The sequence below is a fragment of the Olea europaea genome, unplaced genomic scaffold (genome assembly GCF_002742605.1).
Source record: "Olea europaea var. sylvestris unplaced genomic scaffold, O_europaea_v1 scaffold1483, whole genome shotgun sequence".
NCBI lineage: Eukaryota > Viridiplantae > Streptophyta > Magnoliopsida > Lamiales > Oleaceae > Olea > Olea europaea.
The window spans coordinates 48,945-61,610 of record NW_019232393.1 but is presented as its reverse complement, the minus strand read 5'-3'; the positions used below and the strand labels follow the sequence as shown (position 1 = coordinate 61,610).

The 12,666-nt window shown below is 38.4% G+C and overlaps 1 protein-coding gene and 1 long non-coding RNA gene across 2 annotated transcripts; one reads left to right on the top strand and one right to left on the bottom strand.

Annotated features, from left to right (window-relative positions):
* The first annotated feature begins 368 nt into the window (after positions 1 to 368).
* LOC111376296 lies at positions 369 to 2,029 on the top strand. The gene is made up of 3 exons (XM_022999247.1): positions 369 to 534; positions 960 to 1,076; positions 1,848 to 2,029. The coding sequence occupies exons 1-3, from the start codon at positions 369 to 371 to the stop codon at positions 2,027 to 2,029; spliced, it is 465 nt and encodes a 154-aa protein (XP_022855015.1).
* An 8,408-nt stretch (positions 2,030 to 10,437) lies between these two features.
* Positions 10,438 to 12,126, bottom strand: LOC111376295. Its single transcript, XR_002699447.1, has 2 exons — positions 11,662 to 12,126; positions 10,438 to 10,976 (listed from the first exon to the last, which is right to left on the bottom strand). It is a non-coding gene; the product is annotated as an uncharacterized LOC111376295 (long non-coding RNA).
* Between the last annotated feature and the right edge of the window lie 540 nt (positions 12,127 to 12,666).

Below are 12,666 nucleotides of genomic sequence, written 5' to 3'. Positions count from 1 at the left end.
AGGAAGGCATCGTGCTAGGACACAGAATCTTAGCAAAGGGTATTGAAGTGAACAGAGTAGAGATTCAAGTGATCGAGAAATTACCACCACCTACATCAGTGAAAGGTGTTCGTAGTTTTCTCGGCCATGTCGGGTTCTACAGAAGGTTCATCAAGGATTTCTTAAAGATTACTAAACCACTGTGCTGTTTGTTGATGAAGGAATCCACATTTGAGTTCACGGATGAGTGTCTGCTGGCTTTTAACACCTTGAAAGAGAAGTTGATTTCAACACCCATGATCACCACATCGGATTGAAATCCACCATTTGAATTAATGTGGGACGCCAGTGATTTTACTGTTGGGGCCGTATTGGGACAATGAAGAAATATGATATTTCACGTGATCTATTATGCAAGTAAGACATTGAATGACCCTCAACTAAATTATGCCGCTGCAGAAAAAGAGCTCCTTGTTGTAGTCTACGCCTTTGACAAATTTCAATCATATCTGTGGGGTCAAAGGTCATCATTTACACAGATCACACTGCTATCAAGTACTTAATGGAAAAGAAGGATGCAAAGCCACGTCTCATTCGTTGGATACTGTTGCTTCAAGAGTTTGATTTGAAAATCAAGGATAAGAAGGGCAGTGAAAACGTGGTAACAGATCATTTGTCTCGACTCGAGGCCACAGAACAAACAGAGACCATGAAAATCAACGTAGTCTTCCCAGATTAACATATTTTTGGTATGGGGGAGGCACATTGGTATGCGGACATAGTTAACTACTTAGCCAGGTCTATCATTCCACTAGATTACTCAAGTCACCAGAAGAAGAAATTTTTCGCTGAACTGAAGTATTATTTTTGGGAAGACCCCATTCTGTACAAGTGGGGAGCTGATCAAATTGTTCGTCGCTACGTACCTGAGGAAGAAGTGTCCTTGATATTAGAACATTGTCATTCATCTACATATGCAGGGCATTTTGGTGCGTCAAAAATAGCGGCGAAGATCCTTCAATCAAGTTTTTACTGGCCTACGCTATTTAAGGATGCTTTTGAATTCGTGAAAAGGTGTGGCCAATGTCAACGTATCGGTAATATATCCAGGAGAAATGAAATGCCTTTGAACAGTATCCTAGAGGTGGAACTATTTGACGTCTGAGGGATCGACTTCATGAGACCATTCCCTCCATCCTTCTCTAATCAATATATATTAGTGGTTGTGGATTACGTATCGAAGTGGGTAGAGGTCCTTGCATTGCCTACCAACAATGGGATGGTGGTAATTGAGTTTCTAAAGAAAAATATTTTTATCCGCTTTGGCACACCGAGGGCTATAATCAGTGACGAGGGCAAATATTTCTGCAATCGCCAGTTTGGACAATTGTTGACTAAATATGATGTTAAATATCATGTAGCCACTGCATATCAGCCCTAAATCAGCGAACAGGTCAAAGTGTCCAATAGGCAATTGAAGAGAATACTCGAAGTCACAGTAAGCTCGTCACGAAAAGATTGGTCTAAGAAACTGGACGACGACTTGTGGGCCTATACGACTGCATTCAAGACCCCTATAGGAATGTCACCATATCTACTGATTTTTGGGAAGGCATGCCACTTACCTCTTGAGATAGAACACCATGCTTACTGGGCAATGAAGAAATTGAATTTGGACTTAAAGGCTACAGGTGAAAAACGTCTACTACAACTTAATGAGTTGGATGAGCTCAGAATGGAAGCCTATGAGAATTCAAGACTCTACAAAGAACGCACCAAGAAATGGCATGATATGCACATTCAGAGGCGTGAATTTAAGGTGGGGCAAAAAGTGCTACTCTACAACTCTAGGCTTAAGCTGTTTCCAGGAAAGCTGCGATCGAGGTGGTCTGGTCCGTATACTATTACACAGGTATTTCCACATGGGGCAGTTGAGATTACTCACGACAGCAAGGGGACATTCAAGATCAATGGACAGCATTTGAAGTACTATTGGGGTAGCGATTTTTCAAAGGAAAAGTCTACCGTTCATCTTAGACCACCAGAATGATGCAATACGGTAAAGTCGAGCTATCGACTATAACCTAGCGCTTGGTAGGAGGCAACCCACTGTATCCTTCTATTTAGCTTACTTCTCACATTATTTTTAGAATTATTTAATTTTCACATTTGCATTTTTCTAGGTCATCGTTCATCCATATAATGTTAATAGGACGAAATTATAGTTCACATAGTTTCCAAGGCATTACACACATGTTCAGTGAGTTTGAAATGATTTTGGATTTTTGGGAGTATGATTCACGCATTTCAAAAAAAATTTACGAGGAAATACCTTTTTGCATTTCAGTACTTTTTCTTTTTTTCTTTTTTTTTAAAATTGGTCTATACGATCGCATAGACAAAATGTCTATGCGACCGCATAGCAACTATCCGAGTATCATTTGGGGGAAAATTTTAGTACTATGCGATCGCATAGCTTAGTACTATGTGGCCACATAGTAGGTCATGGTTTTAAACCATGACCGAGCCATTCCCTCCCTCATTTTTCCCTATTTGCTTCACACACTCCACACTTCACACACCACACTCCCACACGAATCACACTCCACATTTCACTCAACTCCCCACCCCATTGACACCATAAATCAACACTCCACACCTCCTTAGTGAATTCAAGGTATGTTCGTTTTCCTTTTTTTCTTTATGTATTCTTTTTTTCTCTACTTTGGTTCGTAATGAGACAAGAATTTTTGAACTTGATTGTGGAGAATGGGCAATGGTAGTCATTGGTTTTGTGTATGTTAAACTTGGTTTGTGTTGTGGATTGGTGGGCCATTATCAATTTTGTATTTTGTAGGGTTTATAAAGCATGCATGCTACATGTTCACAAAATTGCCTAAGTGAAGTTTGTTGTGCATTTTGAGCAATCTCGCATTGGACAATCTGACTATACGCATTCCCTTATATGTGGTGATCCAATGCCATAGATATTGAGCTCGAAACACTCTCATACCAACACACACATGTAGACACACGTGCTAGGCTCACGTCATTTCACAACACCCACTTCGTCCCTTGCGTTAAGTACCCGTACGACATCGAATGAGCGTGAAATTTGAATATGTGCCACTCCACACTACGTACTTTCATCTGCCTAGAGGTTGCTCAGGAAAATTTTGAGTTTTCTCGATGATGTCCGAGGTGAAAATGTTCACTTACTCACGGGTCACTTGACTCATTTTTGGATGTTTTGAGCTTCATTTTGTGTGTGAATTGTTATTTTGCCTTCCTTCTACGTTCTTGAGCATGTTTTCTTGAAGTTTGCATATGTCACATTCATAAACACATGTAAAACATCACATCCATTTTGCAATACGTAGGCACATGGCTAGGTCACAGCATGTCACGGCATCTTACGCCCCCTACTTTACACCATTATATGGCATACCAAACGAAGTCCATTTGCTTTGAAATTTGAATATATGGTAGATCTCATTGAATACTTTCATATGCCTGGAGATTGCTTGAGGAAATTTCGATATTTTTCAATGATATCCAGGGTCGAACATGCGAACTTGGTCATGGGTCCAATTTTTCAAATGTGCTTGTTTCGGCCTAAATTTCCAGTTTTTCATCTTGGCACACTAGTTACACTACCTTGAATGTCATGTTTTGATGAGTGCATACCAAGGAGTTCTATATGCATGTTGAAGCAAGTTTGGGGGATTTGTGAAATACATATCTTACTAATCTCATTCCCCCTCTCGTTTTTCAAAATGAAGTTTAATGAATACTATTCATTTACCTTTACATGATGCCTCCAAAAAGAACATCAAAAGGAAAGAAGAAGGTTGGTTGCACTTCTGGCATAGCCCGGACTAGGGAGCCCGAATGGGGTGTCCGGCATTTTCTATCTTTAGATCAAGCAGCCCGTTATGCCAACATTGTTAGTGAGTGGGCACTCATCCCCGAAAGACCAGTTAAGTTGGATGATTTCCTGGGTTTTGAATTGATGTATTTAATCCACAACTGTGGTTGGGAGAAAGTGTTTAAAAGACCACACCCCATCTATGAAAATTTGGTGCAGAAATTTTTTGCAAACTTCAATGCTGAAATAGACACACCTGGATCTGACCATCTGCATCAAACATGGGTTCTGGCAAAATGGATCATGTTTTCACCTAAGGTAATTCATGTCTACTATCAGCTCACCTGGACTAATGTAGTCCTAGTCCCGTATGATTTCAACTGGGTTGAGGTTGCAAAAGTTTTATTGGGATGTGAAAATGCTTGGCCTCTCCCTACTGCTGATTGGTATCAGATTGACCTCACTCCTTCTATAGCCATCCTACGGTTGTTCATCTGCCACAACATCTAGCCCATCTCCCATAGGACGACATTCACAAATCAGAAGGTGGGGTTCATCACTTAGTTCAGGGCAACAAGATTGACTTGGCCACTTACATTTACAATCAGATACACATTACAGGCGCATGGGGTGACAGGCACACCTCACTAATGTTCCCGAGCTTGATAAGTGGGGTTTGTAGAGCTCTAGGCATACAAGTTCAGCCCGGGGATGCACCGGAGAAACCAAGTCCATTTATCAAGCGCCTCACACTCGAGGCCTAGGACCGAGCCAGAATTAAACATCAACAGAAGTTGGAAAACGGCGCTGGCTACAGCAACAGATTGAAGAAGGGCAAGCAGCTGAGGACTTTGAAATGCCACAAGCTCCGCCACCACCGACTGACATGGACACCCAGTTATTGAGGCAGATGTTTGCCGCTATGACTGGACACAGCCAAGACATGCAGCAACTTCAGCACTCCTTTAGAGCACTGAGTACCACCATCCAGCAGGTACAGACGGATATGGCATCTGCACGAAACTTCGCTTCCACTGCCAGCAGTGAGTCCCTCACGGCACGCCGACAGATGAGTACCTTTGATGGACGATTGGGCATGTACATTGGCAGGATGGATGGTATACAGTGGCGGGTAAACGAGACTTAGGACTATCTAGGGAGTTTGGAGACACGGGTTCAGGCTATGCAGGCGGAGCAGACCCAGTAGTTTGCTATATTACGAGAGATTTTAGCCTGCCTGCCGTCCCCTCCTGGAGATGATGCTGTCGGACCCAACATTCCTTCACAGTCACCATTTTGATCAGGGGAATACTGTTTACCTCATTTTGTTTTTTCTTCTTCATTTTGTCCTTAAAATTATGTCTTTAATCTTTTGTTAATTTTACATTGAGGACAATGTATTAACTAAGTTTGGGGAGGGTGACATAATTTTAAATCTCTATCTGTGTTTATCATTATCTAGTTTCCACTGATTTACATCACTACATAATGTGTGCATGATGAGTGTTAAAAAAATTGCATTTTATTCAATTGGTTTTAAATTCTCTTCATGCATGCTTGTGTGGGCTTGATAACCTTGTTAGCTATGATGATATTATTGGACTAGTTTAAACTGCAAAACTTTGGATCGGGTGTTAATTAGACTAACTAATACTTGTTGATGCAACACTTGACATTATCTATGCACGCTATTCATGCTTGACATATTAGGAGAATGACTGAATTTTGAGCATAACATAGGAAAAGAATGATAACCCTCTATTAAATTAACCCATAAACTACCTTAAGACAATTTGGTGATAGTTGAGCTATTATAGGAAAGCATTGAGATGAGCGGGGGCTCCGTGCATGAAATTTATAGTGTGGATTGTCTAGACCAGTGGGATGAAGAGTGGGTGAAAATCTTAAATTAGGGGTTGGTTTTGGAAACTAAATGCATAGAAATAACAAAGGGCACAAAATTAATATGTGAGAATAAAACACTTCTTTTCATGCCTTTATGACTCGAGCAAGTAAGCCTGTAAGGATATTTCAAAATCTGGTGTCCTAAAGTCAACTGGCTTGGGAGTCACCGGCCTAAAACTCGATACATGGGTCATATAGAAAACAAGAGGGAAAGAAGTTAATAAAAAAGTTATCTGATCGAGCTTTTTTAACTTAAGTAAATAAGCCTGCAAGGGTTTAAAACCTGGTGCCTTAAAGCCAACTGGTTTGGAAATTGCCGGCCTAAAGCTCATTACATTGGTTATATAGAAAGCAAATGAGAAGATGACAATAAATCAGAAATTAAAGAAAGGTGAGAAAAACATAAGAGAGACAATAACATGACGAAAAACTCTTAGACATTTGGTTGAAGAGACTATACCTCTGAGGTTAGGCAAGTAACCTAGTTTAATCTTGAGTGTCGAAGCAATCAAACTGAGGAGAGCCTTACTTTTTGAAATGTAAACTTGTGATAATAAGACTAAATCCAAACTACAAGAGGATGAGGACTACAGCTATGTAAATTCCTAATTTTAAGATACCACCCCGGGATAATTGAGTGAAAAGAATAAGTTTGGAGGGTTGTGTATCTCTTGAGCGAGTAAGGATATATTTAACCACTTGGGGTCAAGACTCAAATTCATCATGAACCTGATATGTTGGCATAAATTCACACATACACGTCAATTTGCATTTAACAGGTAAAGGTTGAGGTCATATTTGTACAGATAAATTTTCATAAAGTCAAATACTTAGTCCAATCCTGAGCCACAACAGGGTATTAAGCCATGTTTGTTCAGAATTAAGTCACTGTCTTGTTTGAGGACAAACAATAGCTCAAGTTTGGGGGGTTTGATAAGTGTGTTTTTGCACACTTATTTAGGTCACAAACATAACTAAATAATGAGTAAAATGATTGAATTGTGACTTAATCTCATTACATTTGTGAATTGTAGGGAACAATGATAAACATAGTGAAATTCAGGAGAAAAGACGCAAAAAAGGACTAAAATGACGCAAAGTGAAAGTTCAGGGACCAAGGTGCAATTATCCAAAAGTTGACCCGATGAACAAATCGAGAAATTGATTAAGCCAATTTCCAATTGACGATATCTTGGGATGATGGAATGAAAAGAATGAAAAAAAAGATGCCAAAAAGTGAAGGATTCAAGTAGGAGGACCAAAATGCACATCTTCCATAGGTGAGGCATACCGAAGACAAAAAGGCAAAAAAAAATTACTCTATGCGACCGCATAGAGCAATATTAGGGCAAAAACGCAGTTTTCTTTTTCCATCGAAACTCTTATGGAAACAATTTTTTAGGGTCCTATATAAACAAAAACTCGACCAGAATGCAAGGGACATCGTTTTTACAAGTTTTTGAGAGATTTTGAAGGAGAAACGAGAAAAGAACAAGAAGACAACATCGCGCCAAGTGAAGATTCGATCGGGTGATGACGTTTCTTCAACTATTTTTATGTTTTCTTCTTTTTAGCATGTTGGACTAGATTTTTCATTGCTAGGAGATCGATGAACCTTGTAATATTACGTTTGATTTTTGATTTGGATATTTGACATCTTTAAACGCATATTTCAGAAATGAATGGTTTATTACGTTTTTATTTCCATATGATTATTGTGCACGTAATTGTATGATTGTGGTGACCTATTTTATGCATTCGAAAGAAAGAAAATAGGTTCGACATAGTATAAATTATCATAGGGTCCGATAGGAGATAGAAATATACATCTATGTTTTGTGTGAATTATGGGATATTCATGAATTTATAATGCATTTCGGTATGTTAATATTCGTCATAGAAATATAGTCGAATCATATATTGGGATAGGTTTGGCATTGCTTGAGAGAGATTGCTAAACTAAAATAGGAATATTGATTCATCTTTTGTGGAATTGGGTGTCAAATTTGCATGATTGAAAATTGAACGGGTATTGCTTGGGAATTCGTGATCCTAGTGTGTTAGTAAATTCATTAATTCATAAATTCGAGTTAAATTGTATCCAAGTTATTTTGCATTTAATATAATTTTTCATTCATAATTGCATCATAATTTACATCCTTTTAGTAAAGTACAAAACATCAATTTTACTTTCGTGTTTCGGTTAAGGTCATAATAGGTTGATTTGAACTAATTTAATCCTTGTGGGATCGATACTTGGACTCATAGTCCATTTACTACTTGTTAACGAACCGTACACTTGCGGTGAATTTTAAATCGAAAGAAATAATTTCATGAACAGGGATCTTTGCAACCCGCACCCTACCTCGTAATCAATGGGACCCACACTCATGGCCCAATAACCCTCTTCAAACCTACCAAGCATAGCCTATTTGCCACTCCTGGCGATTATTACCCTACCACTACTAGCACTCAACCCAGAAGCCATTAAACTTGAAAGAGAAGATGGAAAAAATGGGAAGATAGAATCTTACAAAAGTTATCTAAATCAAGAAAAGCTCGAAGAACGTGGTGTCACCTAAGAATGGAGATTGCTGAAAAAATTTGTAAATGCTAAAGAGTTTTGAAATTTTTTGCAAAGGTGAAGGCCAAAACAATGGTAGGCTTTTAGCTTTTATACAAAGAGGAAATGAATCACAACCATTGGATCAAAATATATTCCATTCGAAGCGTCTGTTTTTTTGCTAGATCTGAGACGTTGAATTCAAACGGTTTCTTTTGTTAACACTTCAAATTGATATATGTTCTTCACACATGAGCCTCACTGCGTCGACCTTACTACAATGTGGCCATCATTGCGCTTTAAATATAACAACCATACATGTATCAAAAGCCAAATGCTTCAGCTGTCTTTTCTTCGTAACTGCAAAAATATCAAATCAATGGCACCATTATCAAAGCCTTACCAATCAAAATAAAGAAGCCACAATGGTTCAACACTTTCCTACTTGACTCAAATAAATTTCAGTTTCTCTCAAACTAAAGAAACCTCGACAGTTCAGCACTTTCCTACTTTGGTTCAAATAAATTTCAGCTTCTCTCAAAGCAAAGGAGCCTCAGCTGTTTAGCATTTTCCTGTTTTGGCTCAAATAAATTTAGCTTTTATTAAAACAGAAAGCCTCAACAATTTAACACTGCATAATGATAAAACGACATACAAGAAATAGGTTCAAATTGAACTCCAATAATGACACAAATGTCTATATTTGGATTTGGGGAACTATTGTGTTCGTCAAAAATCTAAACATGACAGGAAAACTTGCCTAAAGTACATTCTACTTAATATTGAAGTCTACACATGATATGAATAAGTATTAAGTTCACATAAGATATAAATAACCATATATAGACTTGGGGGACTATTGTTACACCTCGTCACATAGGCTCCACGTGACCGACCCCCTAAAGTCCCTTGCGATGAAGCCACGTGAATTATTGGAGTCTGTAGGTTCGAAGTGCCGAAGCCATACTCACCGAAGTAGTCCCATGCTAACAACGAAGCCTCGAAGCTCCACCCAAGGCTCAAGCGCATCTATCCGTCGAAATGATGAAGCTCAACCGGAGCAAGTGACGACCCATACGTGAAGATCATGAATTTATGTATAAAATCCTTTTGGAATGATTGATGTGATCTTTGTAATGAGTGGAATGTCAAAATTTTGCCAATTTAGGTTGTATTATGGTTGCTCTCTGTAAGAGCATTAAGTGCACCACAGGCGAGTGAGTTCACATTAAAGCCTAAGATTGAATTTTTCAGTTAAGGGGACGAAGCCACGTGCATCTTCATCCAATGGAAGTCATTTCGTATGTAACACTATAAATTCCCCTTGTATCATTTGAAGGCTAATGCATTGTAGAGGAGAGCATACGTGCATTCGTATGCAGAGACTCCATCGAGGGTGGAATGGAAAAGCTTAGATCAAACATCCACTTTCAAATGTTATGACGGTGTGACCCCCAACTAGATTGTCTACAAAGACTAGACGATGTATAATATTTGTTACTTGGATAGACCACAAACGTTGAGATTGAGAATATAATGATAAAATGGATACAGTAGAAATTTCCCCTAGTACGATCGACTTGATTGCATAGGTTTATTTAGCCTGCCACTTGCCAGTAAAATTGAAGATTGCATACATGCAGAGTATAGTAAACACACAAAAGTATTAGTTGGGTGTTGAATTGATAAAAACATTACATCAAATAGAAACCTGTTGTATTAAAGGCTAAAATATATAACAATCTGCCCCACTAATAAAAATACAACAACTCACAGCAAACAAACTAATAACGTTGTTTAAGCAATGTAACGGAGCAAGGTTGGGAAGAATAATGTCTTATATTAATCTCCATAGATTGGAAATTTAGCATAGCTCGAGTAGCGTTTCGTAGGTTATTTATCCATTATTTTCGTCCAAGTTCAACACTCTCAAGTGGCCAAAAGGTTCGCAACCTTTCGGTTTCCTTTCTGCTTTCCATGGATGTGAACCAGCAAAAAAGAAGCAAGTTATAGTGTTATACTATGTACATTTCACAAAACTTGCTATTACTCTACACTCACGAATTTACCATTTCCTCCACTGTTACCTCGTAGGCCGTAGCCAATAACATAGGTCCACATCAAGCAAATATAAGAGTTGATAATTGAAGTCCTACATAGCAATTACAAATGCATACCTTGGAGTGGCACTCCTGTGGCACAAGTAGCGCTTTCAATCTATCTAACCCAGAATCTAGATATCATCAGATTAGTATACCTCCCCACCCATCAGATTATTCACCTCCTTCATTAACTTCCAAAATTTGCATGAAGAATTTTTTTCAAACAGAAAGCCAAGCCAACTTCTCTCAACTACAAGCGAGATTTCTCAAAAACCCAATGAATCATTTTTTACATGACAACCCACTTCCCTGATTCTATAGTAAATGAAAAACAAACTTCGGTGCTATTTTTGCTGAAATGACTCATCAACAATTAAAGGACATCAAATGATTTCTGCATGAGCACTATCATCTTCTAATGGGAAACATTTCTCCCCAGAAAGTTCAATCCCTAAAACTCATATTTGGCAGACCCCATCGGATTTCACCTCTTTGACTAACTTCAAAATTTGTGTCCACGATTTTCTTTCACAAAGAAAGCCAAGTCAACGTCTCTCAACTGCAAGCGCAACACGACGAATCATTGTGAGAAAATGTCACATCTAACTACATATTCGAAAGCGATTAAGGTCGGTGCAAGACTATAATAAACCTCAGCTCACAATACCAATTTTTTTTTTTTCCAGAAATCAAATCCAAGATGGATGCCTCTCAGCCTGGGGGACTCTGGAGTAATGCGGTCAGTGAGAGATCAATGTACTCTTAATTTACTGAAATTAATCCATTTCTAACAGGCTGCCACCACAACTAACAAGTAATTTTAGTAAATTTTAGCCAGATTCATTGTGAAGTTGACATAAAAGTTAATTTGCTAGATGCAGTTCCACAATCATGAAGAAATATATAGAATAAACATTGCATATTCTAACAAAACAAGCATAAGTCCTCCTATAAACCTCAACTCAATAGAATCATTAGTCAACATTAGCTCCTGAAAAGAATTAAAAACAATTTAGCAGTCTGAATTTTGGGTTCAGAAAAAAAACTGCCTGGTGCATAATTAAAGCCAAGAAGTTCCACTTCCACAAAAATTAACTTATTCCACAAAATAGATGTAAACAAACAAGACAGGCAAAGTGATCGCCTTGTCATTCAAGTTAGTTATTAACAACTACATTGATTGATGGAGAATAGTAATCCGGGACCTAGGACCACTTGCTCAGTTAAGAAAAGAAAATCATCACCTGTGGCAATCGAAGAGGCCAGGTTCTGAGAAAAATCACAGCAGAATGCCATCGATTTAACTCAAAAACATCCATAAGACTGAATTAAGATGCTTCAAGGACTTAGTAGTCTAACAAAGTCAATCTTTCTTTCCTGGCCATCTTTTTTCTATACATTGACGGTTTCATTTCACAACACCTAGTAAGATGACAACATCAAAAATACAACACTAACTCCAAAACTACGTTGCCATAACAAAATTATATCATCATTATTCAGATTACTAGAAAGAAAAGGAGGAAGCCCACAAACCAAAAATGCTAAAACCAATTCATGCACAACATTGAGAACTCACAAAAACTCTTTTTGCAGCTTGAGAATTGCGGAGTAAATTTTCCTCCTTGAACCAACAGCATTGATCCCCATGTCTTTGAGATCCTCCAGAGTTAACATCGGCAGGACCACATTATCTACCTCATGTATCTGAAAAATTTTATTATACAGTCACAAATTATTAAAATATCGATCACAAATTAACAATTTTTAAGGTTACACATTATTTATTGGTTATAATTCATCTATTTTTATTGGTCATATATTGTTTATTGATTACAGATCAACCAATTTAATGGTTACAGGCAATCAAACTTGCTACCACCATCTCACCACTGCTCTAACTGCAAAACCACCACCACCGTCTTTGTCAAAACCATCGCTACCGACTCCGACCTAGGACCACCATCACAGACCACACAAAATCACCATTGCACACAGAGCAATGCAAAACCAACACCACCGCGGCCGTCTGTGCCAAACCCACCGCAATCACCTCTAACAGCAACACTATCGTCATGACCACCACCACCAGACAGCACAAAATCACCATCGTCATTGATTTTCCACTGTAATGACCACCATCACTACCAACGCCATCACCATCAACATCATAGGCGGCAGCACTACCTCCTGTACCAAAAATTATAACCACCATCTCAATCACACCATAATCATCACACCGAGAAAAA